The sequence below is a fragment of the Schistocerca americana genome, chromosome X (assembly GCF_021461395.2).
Source record: "Schistocerca americana isolate TAMUIC-IGC-003095 chromosome X, iqSchAmer2.1, whole genome shotgun sequence".
NCBI lineage: Eukaryota > Metazoa > Arthropoda > Insecta > Orthoptera > Acrididae > Schistocerca > Schistocerca americana.
Window position 1 is genome coordinate 589,525,233 of NC_060130.1, and position 20,242 is coordinate 589,545,474.

The 20,242-nt window shown below is 38.4% G+C and overlaps 1 protein-coding gene across 6 annotated transcripts in view; it reads left to right on the forward strand.

Annotated features, from left to right (window-relative positions):
- The first annotated feature begins 5,684 nt into the window (after nucleotides 1–5,684).
- The window catches only part of LOC124556464 (transforming growth factor-beta receptor-associated protein 1-like), a 220,608-nt gene continuing 206,050 nt past the window's right edge, over nucleotides 5,685–20,242 (forward strand). For all 6 annotated transcript variants that reach the window (XR_006968611.1, XR_006968609.1, XR_006968610.1 and 3 more), the window contains exon 1: nucleotides 5,685–5,848. Coding sequence is in view for 2 of the 6 variants with exons in the window: in XM_047130415.1 (XP_046986371.1) it covers nucleotides 5,774–5,848 (75 nt within the window). In the remaining 4 variants the exon portion in view is untranslated. The remainder of the gene's footprint in view (nucleotides 5,849–20,242) is intronic.

The following is a 20,242-nucleotide window of genomic DNA, read 5'->3' on the forward strand; positions in this document are numbered from 1 at the left end:
ATGTGACAGTAGGTGTGAATTGGCCTTTACACTCAGTAACATATGGTTCACAGCTATGTATAACTGAACGATTCTTAATATGTGCACACTAATTGATATGTTTTACCTAATTAAAACATGGCAGAAGATGCAAACGAAAAGAATCTGCAGGCACTTAGAAGTTCTACGCTCAGAGATCTAGCCAATTCACATTGACATGGCCATCTTCATCATGTAAGAAGCACTGGCCGTCATGACACCATCACATGACAGCACCGTCATGTTAGATTGTGTTCACACTGTCCTGCACATCATGTCATGTCAAGTCAAATGAAGTCACATGGTATCAACTCACATGGCTGTCGTCAACTGTTTTCAGTCTATAACAAATAACAAAAAACAACAAAGAGTGTGTAACGAAGATGTAGAATAACAACCAATATCAATGACAAACACTATGATCAAAAGAAAGCAGAATGAAACAAAGTATGGAGGAAGGGAGCATGGCTGTTTATCAGAAGGAAATGAGCTTGGGGGTCTTCTGATCAACAACAGAGAATACGCAAGCCTTCAAAACTTTGTTCCTGAGAAACCTTGGTGGTGCCATGAGGTGATGTGAATGCCACCATTTGAAATGTATTGTGGAATGTTTTGACATGCTGTGGCATGATGTGACAACATGCAGTTAGTGGCAGAAATGTATCAGCTGGAAGTGGTATTGGTTGTAACATGTGAAATATCTGTCTTCATGATCTTTGTGTATGCTAGGACATAAACAGCCAAATATATTGTTGCAGGGAAGAATATGAATACTATTGCTCCTCATTTCACTCGCAGCAATTTGAGCTCACCCCTTAGGTTCTTTCCTAGCCACACATGGAAATCAACACATATTCGGAAATTAACAGCCAAACGTTTCACTCCTAGCAATTTAAACTGTCCTCATAATGTCAGTTCACACTGAATGTTGTGGCATCATCACCTCAGAGCACCATCATGTCAAGGTGTATTTACACTGTTTGTCACGTCATGGTGTGTCAAGTCAATTCAGGTCATGTGATCTCAATTTGGATGGCTGTACTCAACTGTCTTTTTGCAGAAATTTCGATGTTCACACAATAATTTTCAACTTTTTTATGCACAAAGTGGAGATACACAATGTAGTAGCTTATATATGTGGGTGCTGCAGTTCTCATTTGTGGAAAATGGCATTTATTGGACTCGAATAATCTGTAGCTTGTAGGAATAGCTTGTATATTCGAGAAGGAAGACAGAAGTGCAAAACAACTCAAAAGAGAGCATGGACCCAAAAAGTGTCATTATGTGGTACAGAGGGGAATTTTAGACATTATACACAGAGCTCAAGGAAGAGGTATCTGCATCTTCTAAGTATTTTAGCAAGCTGAACAACACTTTTTTTTCATTTGTTAGATCGAATTGCACCCAGAGTTACTAAAAGGAACACACTGTTATGAGCTACTACCACAACCAGTGAAAAATTGGTTCGTTAAATTTTAGTTGCCAGTCCATTGTAATTTTTGTGCAATACTCACATCTCCATCAATAACTTTCTTTTTAAGATTTATAGATTTTCTTTACATCTTGTAACTGGACTCTAATAGTTTAATTGTCTTATTTATACTGGGGTTAGCTAGTGAAACCACATGAATATCGACAACTGACATTTCCAAAACTGTTTCACACACAATCCAGAGAGCTACTTAACAATAAATAAGCCTGCCATAAACATATATTTAACCAAACAACTCTTAATACATTACTTAGCATACACTGCCACTGTTGCAGGGTCTGAAGACTTCAGTCCATTTCTTTATGAAACATTACAAATACATGACAACATGCAAATAAATTACACTTACTAATCAATCTGATTCTACCCACAGTACTTTTTCAACTGGAAGTTGCATCCATATTGCAATGTATTTCATGTCATTTATTATAAAATTATAAATCTTGACAAAAGAAATAACAAAATGAAACAATTCATAGGAGACAATGAAACTAATGAACATCAAACAACTGATATCTGCCATGAAAGCCACTATCAACAGAAATATGCCGATGTGTGCATGATGATGTATCAGGAGGAAATAAACTTGTGGGTTACATGATTAACAGTGGATAGATGACATCCACGGCCAACTCCAGGGGCTGGCAACCCAGCCATTTATCCTGGACAACAAAATTTAAGAGTGCCATTTTGGCTGTCAGTGTGAGAAAAATATTGATGTGTTAAATACTCAATACCAGGAAAATATTACTGTATGCAAGCATAAAATAGAAGTAGTAGTCATGCAAGTGGTTTCCATTCTGTCTGTTATCTACACTTTCATTATTATGGTGATGTCACCCATTGCACAATCGGAGTGTCCGTATGATCTTTGCTGCGTCCTCAGCTGGCAAAGCTTCTCTGATGCACCACTGTCATGGTTGTGTGCCCTATATTGTTATGTGGCTCATGCTAAAGTGAGTGACAGCTGTATGTCATTGATGATATGGAACTCTCAGAGCATGAGTCCTATTCACACTTACCCATTTTTTTTATAAGCGAAGTGCATCTATACTTTGATAGATATTAGTTTGCCTTAAATCGATTATTGAATTGAAACAATTGGACTTTTAAAGTAAAACAAATATTTAATTTATACAGAGAAACTGTTTATTGAATCAATAAACTATTGCATAGAATTTGAATGTGCTCATTATGCATAATTACTTATATTTTTGCTTTATAAAAATAATTTTTTGGATCAACAATATAAGAAATTATTAAGTTCACAGCTTTGATAAAACACGGTTTACAGTAATATATTTAATTAATGAACTAAATGAAATCCGAAAACCAAGAATTATAAAATTGTTTTTAATGACTATTATCTGCTGAAATATTTGTTATTATAAAATACACATTTAATAACACTAGATTTTCTTTAGATTCACAGGATATGAAAAAATTTATGTAGGCCATAAATATATTTCTGTTGATTTTTTGATTATAATTTCGAAGTTATGTTAATTATCGTTTTAGCTTATTTAGAAGAAAGAAAAATTATGATATCTTATATTTCTTATAGCTTCCATTGTTTATGTGTGTGCCTTATCCAGAATGCCTAGAGATCAGAGAAAACTCTGGTTACCCATACATAAAAAGGGGCCTGTAAAATGAACCCAAAAGTCAAAAACAAATAAACACATTAACAAATTATATCCAGAGTTGTCCTAAAACAAATGACAACTCTGAGAAACCAACATAAAGCACGGTTATAAAAGAAAGTACAGAACAGTGAATGGATGAAAATGACCAACAAATGTTTGAAGTTTGTAAATCAATTGGAACTTATGAGATTCTTACTCAGTCATCACCAAATGAAAACACTGAAAAAGTTCATGTGAATGTATGCTTTCCCGGCGTATACAGCTGGCGAAGAGTTCTCGTGCTTCCAGCCGGGTGGCGGTGTCTTCAAAGACACCGCCACCTGGCTGGAAGCCCGAGAACTCTTCGCCAACTGAAAATGTTCACAGAAAGCATTCTACAAACTTTGAGTACAGATGCAGCATTGTGGCCAAGAGTTTTAGAAGACTTCCAAATAAGTTTTCAAGTGAGACAAGGTCCACCAAAACCATTGTATGATTACTAATTTCTTTCTAAAGACACTGGTTGACATTTTAGAGCAACTTATTATACATGAATTTAAGAAATGCAGAGCAAGTTTTACTAGAATGACTAGTGTACACACCTTCACAAAACTGCATTTACTGTTTCTGTTGCAAAATACTCGGCTGTATAGTTAGTACTCTTTCAAAGATAGGTTTTAAAAGTTGGAAGCACGTCGGCGAAACTTTAAAAGAGCACGAAGGAATTCTAAAATCATAGTGTGACCTAAAAATCGTGGCTAGTAGTAAACCGAAGGATAAAGTGTTGTAAAACTACAGATGCAGACTCTCAAAGAATTATTAATGTCGAAATAAATCGTTGGAATGAAGTTCTTCTGAGAATCATAGCAATTACTAAAATGCTTGGTGAAAGTGGTCTGGCTTTTCAACGTACAAGTGACAAGTGGTTCGAGTATAATAATGGTAATTTCTTAAAAACAGTTGAGTTGCTATATGACTTTGGTCCCATTATAGAAGAGCACATCTGTATACTGCTAAAGAAAGAAGAGAATGAAGCTCACTCACTACCTTGGGAAAAATATACAAAAAGAGATAATAAATCCCCTGCATCGAAACGCAACGTGTCATATTTCTGATGAAATAAAAAAATTCGAATATTTTTCCAAGATTTTTAACTGTACTCCTGACATTAGTAAGATCGAGCTGATGACTTGCAATCATATGTATGTTTCAGGCAATAAAATTTAAGCCGATGTTGAAATTACAATTAATGAAAACTTTTTAGGTTTCTCATCAGACGAAAGATCCACAGGAAAACAAATATCTGATATTACAACTGAAGAATTTAATGACTTGGTTCAGATTTGCAGAGGGTAGAGTTACTACAATGGGTCCAATATGAGGGACGATATAACAGGAGTACATTACAGAATTGAACAATATAATTCATAAAGATTATGTTCTCTATTTTGTTATTAACAATGCCGCAAAAGCATCCATGGATGACGCTAATTTCTTCAACTTTTCTGTTTCAAAAATATGTATTTATTTTTCTCCACAAAGGGGCGGCAATTTGTTTTTTGAAATAACTACTATACGGACCTTGATAACTTTACAACTTTCTTCTCCAGAAACCTTGATTGTGCCATGATTTGATAGGACAGTCAGTGTGAATGCCGTCATTTGAAATGCATTTCAGAATGTTTTGTCAAGATATGACGTGACATGACAGCCAGTGTGAATTGACCTTTAGGTTCCTACCAATTCACATACCCGGAAATCGCTGCATATTCGGAAATAAACAGCCAAATATTATTTCATCATTTGTTTTCTATCCAGGTGGAAATGTAAATAACATGAATATTGAAGAACATACGATTACTTGTACTACATTAATATATTAAAGTCTCAGAATGTATTAACAACGTTAAGATGGAAAATAAAATGAGCTTATAGCGGAATGTGAATAAACATCATTGGACTCTGCGATTCACGACATTATTTGTTATGCTATACCCATTGAGGTAAATTCTACCTCCATGGCTATACCAATGGTATGAACATTTTTCTCTTTTATCTCGGTTGTTATAGTATCTCTGGAAAGGTTATATAGTTAATGCACCTTTGACTCACAGTTAATGATAAGGGTAAGGTGTTTGTGCCAAACCTTCGATGCAACATTGTCTTGAAACGGCCTACTGAAAATTATAATATAAAACAGCTTAATACGCCAAAACGAATAATGCTTTTGTCGTATCGAGTCAAAGACAGTACTAGTATGATGTAAAAGTCTGTGGCCCAAAACGGAAGCGGTATAATTCTGCCGTTACGTATATTAGCGTGACGTGACGGCCAATGTGAATTGGCCTTTCAAGACTCTGTCCCGCACAACCACGCGAGTTTATTAGGAAGGTTCTTCGCCATGTACTCTATGACCCCATGAAGACTAGTGTCTGTGTGCAGAACAATTTTTTTTATTTTTTTATCCGCTTCTGATGACTAAAATTCTTAGTAATGTCAGAGGTAATTTTACCGTAGTTCATACGTTGGCTACCCTGTCCTATCAGCTGGCGGTGACATTTGTTTGTGATGGAGGTGTAATGTTGTTATTTGGTTCGTATGTACAGAACCCGGTGAATGTGTCATTTTGTTCTGAAATATGAGTGTGAAAGCATTTGAGTGTACCTCTGTCATAGACTCCTTTCACGGCCCGGGAGACAGCGAAATTTCAAAGGTAGTGTGTCTGCAATCTGTCTGTCAGTATGGTAGAAATTTCAAAATGCTGTAAGAAACATTGTTCTTCATCAGGAGAGGGGCGATTGCTACTGTTAATGCAGTTTTTAGTTTGAAACAGCCATTAGTGTATGCGGTTACTGTTCATTCAGAATACGCTTCAGCTGATTCCATTTGGAGATGTGAAAAATTCTGCTTCTTTCGCTGCAGCTTTTGTAGTACACGGCCTTAAAATTAGTCTACAAGCCACGTATGGAAACCTTTGTCACGAAATTGATAGTATTTGTTTATAAATGTATTACCTCATTAAGGCGAAGAGAAATTACCGATTGAGGTGGTGAAGTTCTGACGCATAGATATATATTGTGTTTATGTATATTTTGAGCAACTTCTTTTTGTTGTATTAAGTTGACAGTTCCTGTAACATTGTTGAGATGATCCCTGGATTAGTAAATAAAACCTATTTTTTGGCTGCCACCTTCCTGTCCGAATTCTTATTTTCTTAGCTCTCCTTAATCACTTGAAGCAAGTGCTAAGGTGCCACTTCAGTTATTTTCCTTAATGATCAAACTTGAATATCACATCTTCAGTAATCCTGCTGAGTGTGTAAATTTGCTAGGATAGATATTGAGTGGAGAGGTTGTTGTCTTTATAAATTTGTCCACCCATGGGTAAATAATTAGGTGTTAGAACCTTAACAGAAATGTACCATGGAACAATATTAAAAGTGCAGAATTTTGCTGCGCTATTGTTCCATAAATGGAATGAACACACAATTGCTAAGCTGGTAATGGCTGTTACATTATCCCTAAAATTAGAAAAATCAAAAGAGGAAAGCAATTTCTGGGCTTAGCAAACAATGCTATACTGTGCTGGTAGATGTCTCAACGTAGCAGGGTTATTCAATGTCAAATTAACAAGTGCTACAACCTGACGCTCTTAAATTTATTTTATGTTAAATATGTGTGTAGTATTAGTAGATGGTAAATAAAACAGTTGAATTTTTGACTTGCAGAACAGTATTGATTCGTTCACAACTTCTAATTAAGCTATAACAGTGAAACTGAGCTCATGCAAAAGTTTTGTTAAAGATCTTTCATATGATATAAAACGTAATTGATCGAATATAACTATACAGTTTTTTGTAAAAACATCATTTGAATTTACTGAATTTTGAAAAACTGTGTTTTTAAAATTCTCAAGTATATGTGAAATATACTGTTTTCCACTACATGTCCAGAAAGCCTCAACTTTCAATGAGCGTGGGATCACTATCAAAAGTAATTTTATATTTGTTATGATTCTGTTAAATGTCAGTTATTTTACTACCCATAACAATTTTACAAAATCATAGTTGGATTTATTGCTTTTGCTACAAAATTGTTCTTTTCATAGAAATAACTATCTTTTAATGTGTAGCACTAGCTAAATTAATAACTCAAAATTAATAAATAGACCTACATATTTAAAATATATATTCTAATATGAGCAAAAAAAAAAAAAAAAAAAAAAAAAAAAAGAGGAGGCTGTATACAAAATCCTAGAAAAGGAAAAGGTTTGGTGAAGGCCAACAGTGTTTTGTCTTCTCCCACACAAGAACCTGGCAAGACACAAAAACAGACAATGTGTGTTTGTTTGTTTGTTTTACTCAACAAAACTTCAAACTTGTGTGGATTGGGTGTAACATTCCTCTGCTCACAGAAGAATGATACTCCAATAAGACCTTACAAAGATGGCATTGCAAGAGGTGTGTGTAACCTTTCATTGCATGTTTGCCAGTTTTTGATGAATGTTGGTTCTGTCCAGGGACAGAAACACTTAAAAAGTCTTGTAAAAACTTGTTAGATGCTGGTAAAAGCCAGATAACATACAAACAATCGGTCTCTATTGATTGTACATCTCTATAAACCATCAAAAAATCATCAGATGACTTCTTTTTAGAAATTAAAATGATTTACATGGCTTTTCTTTGTGGTCAGTCAGCCATCAACCTCCCAAAAATATTGAAAAATGAACTTACAGAACATGAGTTCTTGGGTTACCATTGGCCCAACACACAAGCAACAATTCATACCTTTGTAGCTTATTACAAAGATGGCGACAAACTAGAGCGTGTCTTATCGTCTCTGAATGCCTCACACGACACTTGCTTTGCCTGTGTTCCAGTCATACTTGATCGACTTTGAGCAACCAAATTTAACAGATAACCAAGTAAAATATATCACTTCACTGGCGGAGTGTCAGTTCCATATAAACATAGAAATAAATTCATCAACCTAAGTTGTTCTAAAGACTTCCACATTAAAACCCAGTGGCACTTTCAGCCACCTCTTGTGGTAATGGAGCTAATTGTGATGGTGGTGGAACAGTCAAGTGACTGGCTGCCCAAGCAAGTCTGCAACACCCATACACTAATCAAATCATGACACCCAAACAACTTTTATTTTTTAATCCAACACTTGTAAGGCAAATACAGTTTTTTCACCTGTTATAAGCTATTTATTTTGATGTCTGTGTAGATATATGTAATAACACACAGCTGAAGAGAATTAAACCTAATATTTAAAACAAATTAATTTTTGAAATTGTTTTAGAGCACAATCTTAAACATAAAATTACTTTTAATAGTGATCGCATACTCATGCCAAGATGAAGCTTTCAGAATATGTAGAGAAAAACAGTATCTTTCACACATATTTTTCTTTGAGAATTTTAAAAATCCAGCTTTTAAAAGTTCAATAATGATGTATTTATTTAAGAAGTGTATATTTATATACAACTAATTATATTTTATCATATGAGAGCCATTTAAAAGAGCTTTTAAGTGAACTGTTTCATTGTTCTAGCTTAATTAGAAAAGAAGTTATAAACCAACCAATAATGTTGCGCAAGTCAAAATGTCGATTGTTTTTACATTTTTGAACACCCATTACTTAGCTACCGTTAATCACAAAAATGTGAAAAAAATTGTTGTGTGTTACTATTTATGAACGCTACATGGACATTTAATTTCAAATAAATCCAAGAGGGTAAGGTTGAAAATCACACTTTCATTTATTGATTTGATATAGACGTGAAGAACTGACAAATGGTTCACATCACTAACAACACGTAAACATTTGCAAAATAAAATTCAATGAACTAACGGAAATAGGGGTGTTGTGCATGGAAATGTATTTGCTATTAACATCTTCAAAAATATTTGGTGACTTATAAAATTGGACTGAAGTGGGAAAATTCAGGGTTGTAGATGTAACTATAGAATGTGTGATGTATATAAGAGGTATGTCACTACATATTCATTATTTTTCCAACTCACAATTAACATTCCCCTTGCAACGTCACTTAGACTGTTCAGTCTGTTGTGACAGCCTCACAAAATTAAAATATGTTAGTCTAGTTACAACACAATCCAAAATATTGTTCCTATCAGTGGATTGCCATCTCCACTAGACATATGTGGGTCTAGTAAATACCACCATCTAAGCCACCAGACACAAGAAATGCTGTTTTTAAACAAAACATAGAAACAAGAAGGTCCCAGATGCCATCTGTGTAATACATGACACTGAACTTTAAACAATTTACCAAGGGCTTTAATTGTTCACTAAACTCATTGATTATTTTCGAAACGAGTAGCCTATATGACAGCATGGGCTACACACGCTCTTTCTCATCAACAACCGCCCAAGTATGACATTACTCTTTCCATACACTCATCAGTTTTCTACATTAACACAAAACTGACACTTTGCGATGGAAAGGTGCCAAATGGATGCAAATACTGAAATCTTTCAGATTCAGGTGGATGAACTTCCAGGGGACATTACAGCCAACAGTGCCATATGACATTTCCATTTCCATGCTTCAACCATAGCAGCTATGTACTGTATAGTGGAATCTTAGTTGCAGTGAACGTTGGTCCCTTCAGTGATAAGAGGCTTTTGTAAACCAAGAATCCAAATATTTACTGCCACCGTTGTAAGAAAAGATGACAAAACTTTTTTTTTACCCAGTGCTTCTGCAGTTGTAACTAATTGAAGTCTCCATTATTTGATAATGAATATTCAAGAATGGAAACAGAAAACAAAATTGAGGGAGGACAGCCCTTTATCTGCAGTTGGCTGGTGGGTGGTGATGCACAGAAAACACCTTGTAATAACTGCGGGATTAACAGCTCATTCAAGATACAGTGATATTTGCTGAGGTGATATGTGTGCGCTATGCACTGCCTGTCAGTCAAGTGTGGGTGAGCAGTTTCCTTTCTGCATTTTTGCTACTAATCATCCATTCAATTTTTTAACTATGCATTGTCATACCAAACAATCTACTAAGTTAATAGAATAGAAATTTAGAGCATAATTTGTATCTAACATTGCACCACAGTGCATGTGTGTGCACCCACACACAGTCAATGTAGAGTATGCCCAATTGCTACTCACTATATAGCAGAGATGCTGAGTAACAGATAGGCACAACAAAAAGACTGTCTCAGATAAGTTTTCGGCCAGCAAGGCCTTCATCAAAAATACCCCCCCTCCACACACACACACACACACACACACACACACACACACACACACACACACACACACACACAAAAAAAAACTGCAGCCTCTGGCAACTGAAGCCACACTGCGAGCAAGAGCACCAGCACATGATGAGAGGAGTGACGGGGTGGGGGTAAGGAGGAGGCTGTGGTGGGAAGGGAGAGGGATAGTAGGGTAGGGGTGGGGGACAGTGAAGTGCTGCTGGGGAGTGCACAGGGATGACTTGAAGAGAGGCTAGGGCAGCTATGTGCAGTCGGGATGTTGGATGGAGAAGTGGGGGGCGGTGGGGGTTGCAGAAAAGGAGAGAAGTAAAAAGATTGGATGCAATGGTGGAATGAAAGCTGTGTATTGCTGGAATGGGAACAGGGAAGGGGCTGGATGAGTGAGGACAATCACTAACAGAGGTTGAGGCCAGGAGGGTTATGGGAACAGCGGATATATTGCACGGAAAGTTTCCACCTGCCCAATTCAGAAAAGCTGATTTTTGTGGGAAGGATTCATATGGCACAGGCTGTGAAGCAGTCATTGAAATGAAGGATGTTGTGTTGGGTAGGATGTTCAGCAACAGGATGGCCCACTTGTTTCTTGGCCACAGCTTGTTGGTTGTCATGCCCACATAGAATACAGCACAGTGGTTGCAGCTTAGCTTGTAGATCACATGATTGGTTTCACAGGTAGCCCTGCCTTCGATGGGATAGGTGATGTTTGTGACTAGACTGGAGGAGGTAGTGGTGGGAGGATGTATGGGACGGATCTTGCATCTAGGTCTATTGCAGGGATATGAGCCATGAGATAAGGGGTTGGGAGCAGGGGTTGTGTAGATATGGACGAGTATATTCTGTAGGTTCGGTGGATGACGGAATACCACTGTGAGGCGGGGTGGGAAAGATAGCGGGCAGGAAATTTCTCATTTCAGGGCATGACGAGAGATAGTAAAACCCCTGGCAGAGAATGTAATTCAGTTGCTCCAGTCCTTGGTGGTACTGAGTTACGAGGGGAATGCTGGACAGTGAGACTTTGGTAGGTGGTGGGAGACTGGAAAGATGAGGCACGGGAGATTTGTTTCTGTACAGTTGTGAGGATAATTATGGTCTGTGAAGGCTTCAGTAAGACCCTCCATATATTTTGAGAGGAACTGCCCTACCCTCTCTCCACCTCAACCCTGTGTGCTTCCCAGCAGCGCTTCACTGTCCCCCACCCCTACCCTACTATCCCTCTTCCTCCTTGTCCCAGCCTCCTCCCTACCCCCACCTAGTCGCCACTCCCGTCATTCACTGCTGTTCCTGCTCGCACTGTGGCTCCAGTTACCAGAGGCTGTAGTCATGTGGAAATACTGAACCATACAATGGCAACCAACTGTTTTGCCCCATTGTTTCTTCAAAATGGTGGTAATAAGCAAGGTCTAAATCCAGTATGCTGGTTGTGATGTCACAAACACAGTAAACATGTAACAGCAATTACACATTATTTATAACAAAATTATTCTGGCAGAGTGATTAAGAACCAGGCTACTGCTCCAAAGAGCTGGGATTTGATACTTGGACAATCCTAGGATGTTTATCTTTTACTTCTTTCACTTCTGGCAAAGTTTCTTGATGTGAAAAATGCCAAGCAGCACTGTGATTCAGAGTATATATTAAACCATAAATCCTTCTCAAATTGATTAGGTAAGTCAATTCAAAGATAGAAGTAAGTAAAGGGCATACCACCCCCAAAAATTAAACACCATTATTTCTTGAAAATAAACAACATTGAATGAAAAAAGAAACAGAACCAAATTAAATACACAAGGGAAGGCTGAAAATGGAACGAATAAATAGAAAGACTATACAAAGGAAATGGCTTGAAGGCGGGGAAAGTAAGAGGAAGTAGATGAAGATCACATGGTACATATGATACTGCAAGAAAAATTTGATTGACCACTGAAAGATCTAAATCATAAGAAGTCATAAAGAGCAGACAATGTTCCCTCAGAATTGTGGAGGTCCTTGGGAGAACATACTGTAGAAAAACTACCTCACTTTTTGTGTGCAAGATGAAAGAGACAGATGAAATATCTGACATACAAGAAGATTATTATACTTCCAGTTCTAGTGAAAGCAGGTGCTGCCAGGTGCAAATGTAACCAAACTATCAGTTTAATAAGCCATTGTTTGAAAATACTGACACATAATATTTGCGGAAGAATGGAACAACTTATGAGAGGTGACTTGGCAAAGATCAGTTTGGACTCAGGAGAAATGTAGGAACACATGAAAAAATACTGACCCTGAAACTTACCATAGAAGACAGGCTGATAAAAGGCATGCTTATTTTTAAAGCATTTGTAGACTTAGAGAAAGCTCTTGATAATGTTGACTGGATTACTCTCTTTGAAATTCTAAAGGTAGCAGGAATAAAATACAGGGAGCAAAATGTTATTTACAACTTGTGGTGAAACTGACTGCAGTTATAAGACTCCAAATTCATGAAAGGGAAGTGGTAGTCTGGAGGGGAGTGAGACAGGGTTGCAGTCTATCCCCAGTGTTATTCAGTGTCGACATTGAACAAGCTGTGTAGGAAACCAAGGAGAAATTTGGAAAAGGAATTAAAGTTCAGGGAGAAGAAATAAAAAAGGTTTTAAGGATTGCCAATGACATTGTAAATCTGTCAGGGACTGCAAAGGAGTTGTAAGGTCTTTTGAATGGAATGAATAATGTCTCAAAAAAAAGTTATAAGATGAATACGAACAGGAGTAAAACAAGGGTAATGAAATGTAATTACATTAGATCAGGCAGTACTGAAGGAATTTAATTAGAAAATGGATGTAGGTTGCAATAATTCTGCAGAGATGAATGGTCTTGCTCAGGATAGACTAGCGTGGAGACCTGCATCAAGCATCAAACCAGTCTTTGAACTGAAGAAGAAGAAGAAGAAGAAGAAGGGAGGAGAAGAAGAAGAAGAAGAAGAAGCAGCAGCAGCAGCACTCTTCTTCCTCAGCTTGCCATCCTTAGTTTCATCACCCTCCTCTCCCCCTTCAAGAGTTGTACTTGGTGGAGATTTCAGCCTGTAAGCCCATGTCTAGTGCTTTGGCCCATATGGGTCAGAGGATAGCTTGTGTGGTGAGTTGAGTGCCACATACAGTGCCTGAGGCAGTGGGATATTATTCAAGCCTGTAAGCTTACCAGCCCACTGCACTGTGTGCTCTTCTTACATTATTTGCCACTTCAATCTGTTGCCCCCCAGGATACCTCTTTTTTTTGAGTACCTGCTTGGCCACCACAGGGTTTCAGCCTTTGCAGTGCTACTTCCCTTTCCTTGCTGCACGTGTCATTCTACTATTCTTTTTCCTATTTGCCTTTCCATTGTTGATGGTCTTTCTGCACTGATTGTGCTTGAATCTGATTTGTGATTTTGGACAATTATTTTCTCGCCTGCTGGCATTCAACAACTTTTTGTTCTTTGCTATATGGTCCCCTGGTTAGGTCTGACTTGCTACTCCTTTCCAAAATTTAACGGAAGTGCAGATTGTGCAAGAAAGTTCACCCAGCATAGTGTATATTCCACATTTTGTGCCTTTCTCTCTTTGTACCTTTCCTTTCTTGCACCCAGCTCAGTTGTATAAGGTTTACTCAGGCACATGGGGCCCTGTCTGAGTGGACCCTTATTCCTTAGCTGCTCGTGGGACCAAGATGGAACCCTCGAAATCATCTTCTTATCCTCCCAGCGGGAAGGGAGTACTGCCTGGGAGTATTCACACCCATTCATACAAATGAATGAGAGAGGCTAGTCCTCTTGATGATAAGAATACTTTGGACTGCAGTAACAGGGATCATGGAGTCATGAACAACAATGTGTTTATGGTGATAATGAGGAAGGATTTCTCCTTTTTGATGAGTGTCCCCCATTTATATCCACAAGGGTTTGCAAGGCCTTGCTGTAACATTAAAATCTATAAAATGATAGCGTAATAGCTCACTGTTGGTCAAAACTAACAGGTCAAAGTAGGTAGACCTTCTTAAGAAATCGCAGAATCTGGATGACCATGATATCATCGTTGAGATGCACGCCTCTCTCAAATCCAGTAAGGGCATGGTCACATTCCGAGATATCATGGACATGGACATAGCAGAACTGAAGCAAGAATGGACATCCCAGGGAATAGTCAATGTGGAGCAACTAACACGCAGGAATAATGGGGAAACTGAAAAGACTGCCAGTTTCATTGTCACATTCAATTCTCCAACACTGTCTGAACATCTTACAGTGGGTTTCCTTTGACTTAATGTTTGGCCTTACATTACAAACCCTATGTGGTGCTATAAATGCCAGCATTTTGGCCATACAACCATGAGTTATGGAGGTGAAGCGATATGTGGGAACTGTGGAAAAGCCGCTCATGATGCTGGGACTGACTGCATGTTCCCGGCGATCTGCATTGACTGCTCTGGGAACCACCCAGTCTGGAGCCAAGACTACCCAGATTTTGCTGAAGAACACAAAATACAGGAGATAAAAGTGACCAAGTCGATTTCCTATGCTGAAGCCAAAAAAGAATATAAGGCAATGAAACCGCCGTCTTTACCACCTCATATTCTTCCATGGCGCCTAGTATGCCTGTATCCACTAGAAGCACCTGTACTTGCATGTGTACATGTCAAAGGAAAAGAGTAAGGACAAAGCAATCCAGGCAGTTGCACCAGGAAACACCAAAAACAGTACCACAGCAACCGTCCAGAAGGTACAAGAAAAGCAGAGTGCCTCTCAGTGCCCCCTTTCCCCCTCAGCCTGGAAAGGACAGGGTTCAGGGGAAAGCTCATAACATTCAGGTCAAAAGCTGTTCCGAGTGCCGTCAGATGTCATTCTTTCCCATCTGACTGATGAGGAGGATATCATGGAGTTAGATGCCTTGAATCCAGGCAGCCCCTCCACTCTCCCTTGCTCTTAAAGTGCTTCACCTCCCCGCTGCAAAGATAGGGGTAAATTAAAACCACACCAATGACATGGCTTCCATACTACAATGGAACATGAATGGGTTCAGGACTCATAGGGGAACTGAAACTCCAAGCATAGGCACGTCCCTTGTGCTTTTGTTTACAAGAAATGCATTTTAAAGATACAGGGATATACACTGTACCACAAGGATGACCTATCGGGGGGAAAGGGCCAAGGGCGGTGTCCCAGTGTTTGTCACTAATGCGCACCACTCCTCTGCCCTCTCCTTGGCTACTGACCTGCAAGCAGTTGCAGTTCAAAATTATGTGTGTCAAGGGATCACAGTTTGCTCACGTGTGTTTACCTCTGCAAGATGCACTAGAGTCTGAGGCTCTCACGGATCTTATCTAGGCATGGCCTTCACCTCAACAGGAAGGGCAAGGGTAAATTGGCTGGGGAAATAGCAGGAAAGTTAAAGGGGGGAGGCACTGTCGTGAGTGGTAAAATACCAGTGGTTATAGGATTCAGAAAAGACCCTTTTTTAGGGTAGGGAGGACAGAAAGAAAGCAAATTTTAAGAGAGGTTAGAACTGAGACAAACCTTCAGTTTGAGAAAGAAATAAAAAAAAACACAATTCCAGCTTATTACATCAGCATAAACAGCCATTGGTTAAGAATTTTCAACTGTCAGCAGATATTTTAACTCCACCCAATTTTAACTCAGTCAATGTGAAATGTCAGCTATCTTTATTGCATCAAAATATTCGAGGACTGAGAAATAAAATTAATGAATTAACTATCGGCATAGATGAATTAGAGTCTTCAAACCCAGCTGACATAATCTGCCTCTCTGAACATCATGTGACCACTGGTATAGAACTTTTAAGTGTTACAGGATTTAGGTTAGCATCTCACTTTTGTAGATCAGAAATGGAGAAAGGAGGAGTTGCCACATTCATCAGGAACTGTCATAAATTTAAGAACATAGACATTCATAAATTTTGCCTAGAACAGCATATGGAAGCATGTGCAACAGAATTAGAATTTCACAAAAAATCCTTCATAATATTAAGTGTATATCGAGCACCTGCAGGTAACTTTAATCTGTTTGTAAACCACGTTGAAGCTGTACTGGCCCATTTAACAACCAAAAACAAAGAAATAGTGGTTGCTGGTGATTTCAATGTAGATTTCCTTAAAGACTCTCCCAATAAGAACTTATTTGAGTTAGTAACACTATCATTCAACTTAATTCCCACTGTGCAGTTCCCCACTAGGATAGCCACTTGCTCACAAACAGCCATTGATAATATCTTTATAGAAAAGTCCAATGAACAAAATTATATTACAAAACCAATAGTCAATGGCCACTCAGACCATGACATGCAGTTCCTTCTGTTAAATGTTAATACTGAACAGGATATAAAATCTGTTAAATCTGAGCTCAAGAGGGTAATCAGTAAGCCAAAAATTGATTATTTTAGGACACTCCTCAGAGACATTCGCTGGACTGATGTTTACAGTGCTCATGGCATGAATGAAAAATATAACATTTTTGCTAATAAAGTGCTTACCTTATTCGAGCGCTGCTTTCCCCCAAAACTTACCAAGGTTAGCGCAAAGTCTACAAAGAAGCCATGGATTACTCGAGGAATTAGGGGTATCTTGTAAAACAAAAAGATAACTGTATCTGTCAATCTGAAACATTTCCAATGTTGATGCTATAGCACATTATAAGAAATACTGCAAAATATTAAAGACTGTAATACAGATGTCAAAGCAAATATATTACAAGGAAAAGATAGTCATATCAGATAACAAAATAAAGACAATATGGGATATAGTGAAGGAGGAGACCGGTAGAACCAGACATGAAGAGGAACAAATAGCATTAAGAGTACATGATACATTGGTGACAGATGTGTATAGTGTTGCAGAACTTTTTAACAAACATTTTACGAGGGCAGTTCAATAAGTAATGCAACACATTTTTTTCTGAAACAGGGGTTGTTTTACTCAGCATTGAAATACACCACGTTATTCCCCAATCTTTTAGCTACGCAACACTATTTTTCAACGTAATCTCCATTCAATGCTACGTCCTTATGCCACCTTGAAATGAGGGCCTGTATGCCTGCACGGTACCATTCCACTGGTCGATTTCGGAGCCAACGTCGTACTGCATCAATAACTTCTTCATCATCCGCATAGTGCCTCCCACGGTTTGCGTCCTTCATTGGGCCAAACATATGGAAATCCGACGGTGCGAGATCGGGGCTGTAGGGTGCATGAGGAAGAACAGTCCACTGAAGTTTTGTGAGCTCCTCTCGGGTGCGAAGACTTGTGTCAGGTCTTGCGTTGTCATGAAGAAGGAGAAGTTCGTTCAGATTTTTGTGCCTACGAACACGCTGAAGTCGTTTCTTCAATTTCTGAAGAGTAGCACAATACACTTCAGAGTTGATCGTTTGACCATGGGGAAGGACATCGAACAGAATAACCCCTTCAGCGTCCCAGAAGACTGTAACCATGACTTTACCGGCTGAGGGTATGGCTTTAAACTTTTTCTTGGTAGGGGAGTGGGTGTGGCGCCACTCCATTGATTGCCGTTTTGTTTCAGGTTCGAAGTGATGAACCCATGTTTCATCACCTGTAACAATCTTTGACAAGAAATTGTCACCCTCAGCCACATGACGAGCAAGCAATTCCGCACAGATGGTTCTCCTTTGCTCTTTATGGTGTTCGGTTAGACAACGAGGGACCCAGCGGGAACAAACCTTTGAATATCCCAACTGGTGAACAATTGTGACAGCACTACCAACAGAGATGTCAAGTTGAGCACTGAGTTGTTTGATGGTAATCCGTCGATCATCTCGAATGAGTGTGTTCACACGCTCCGCCATTGCAGGAGTCACAGCTGTGCACGGTCGGCCCGCACGCGGGAGATCAGACAGTCTTGCTTGACCTTGCGGCGATGATGACAAACGCTTTGCCCAACGACTCACCGTGCTTTTGTCCACTGCCAGATCACCGTAGACATTCTGCAAGCGCCTATGAATATCTGAGATGCCTTGGTTTTCCGCCAAAAGAAACTCGATCACTGCCCGTTGTTTGCAACGCACATCCGTTACAGACGCCATTTTAACAGCTCCATACAGCGCTGCCACCTGTCGGAAGTCAATGAAACTATACGAGATGAAGCGGGAATGTTTGAAAATATTCCACAAGAAATTTCCGGTTTTTTCAACCAAAATTGGCCGAGAAAAAAAATGTGTTGCATTACTTATTGAACTGCCCTCGTATAACTGTTACTGAAAAGATGGGGTTGTCAGGTTCGGTAGATGCTGCTATGGATTACCTTAGACCAGACATTTCAAGTAACTTCCATGATATGAATTTGACCCTCACTACCCCAACAGAAATAATGTCCATCATAAAATCTTTAAAATCAAAAACATGTAGTGGGTATGATGAAATATCAACAAAGTTAATTAAAGAATGTGATTCTGAGCTTAAGTAACATATTAAGCTATCTGTGTAACCAGTCGTTTATCAGTGGAATATTTTCTGAGTGGCTGAAATATGCTGAACTTAAGCCACTGTTTAAGAAGGGAGATAAAGAAATAGCATCAAATTTCCATCCAATTTCACTGTTGCCAGCATTCTCAAAAATTTTCGAAAAAGTAACGTACAGTCGTCTTTATAACCATCTTATCTCAAATAACATACTGTCAAAGTCACAGTTTGGATTTCTAAAAGGTTCTGATATTGAGAAGGCTATCTATACTTACAGTGAAAATGTGCTCAATTCATTAGACAAAAAATTGCAGGCAACTGGTGTATTTTGTGATCTGTCAAAGGCATTTGACTGTATAAATCACAATATCCTTTTAAGTAAACTAGAATATTATAGTGTAACGGGAAACACTGCAAAATGGTTCAAATCTTATATCTCTGGCAGGAAACAAAGGGTGTTATTAGGAAAGAGACATGTATCAAGCTATCAGGCATCATCCAACTGGGAACTAATTACATGTGGGGTCACACAAGGTTCCATTTTGGGGCCCTTACTTTTTCTTGTGTATATCAATGACCTTTCATCAGTAACATCACCAGATGCCAAGTTTGTTTCGTTCGCCGATGATACAAACATTGCAATAAATAGCAAATCAAGTGTAGCCTTAGAAACATCAGCCAATAAAATATTTGTGGACATTAATCACTGGTTCCTAGCCAATTCTTTGTCACTAAACTTTGAAAAAACACACTACATGCAGTTTAGAACTTGTAAGGGGTGTCCCAAGAGTATATGTCTAACATATGATGACAAGAAGATAGAAGAAGTGGACAGTGTTAAATTCTTGGGATTACAGCTTGATAATAAATTCAACTGGAAGGAGCACACCACAGAACTGCTGAAGCGTCTTTAACAAATCTCCGTTTGCAATGCGAATTTTGTCAGACATAGGGGATATAAAAATGAGAAAGCTGGCGTACTATGCTTACTTTCATTCCATAGTGTCTTATGGGATTATTTTTTGGGGTAATTCATCAAGCCAAGCTAAAGTTTTCCGGGCACAAAAACGTGCAGTAAGAGTTATATGTGGTGTGAACTGAAGAACATCCTGCAGAAGCCTGTTTAGGGAACTAGGGTTACTAACTACTGCTTCCCAATATATTTATTCCTTAATGAAATTTGTCATTAAAAATATATCACTTTTTCAAACCAACAGCTCAATTCATGGAATCAATACTAGAAATAATAATCTTCACAAGGATTTAAAGTCACTTAGTCTTGTACAAAAAGGTGTGCATTATTCAGGAACACACATTTTCAATAACTTTCCAGCAGCCATAAAAAGCTTAACAACCAATGAAATTCAGTTTAAGAGAAGCCTAAAGGATTTATTGGTGGCCAACTCCTTCTACTCCATT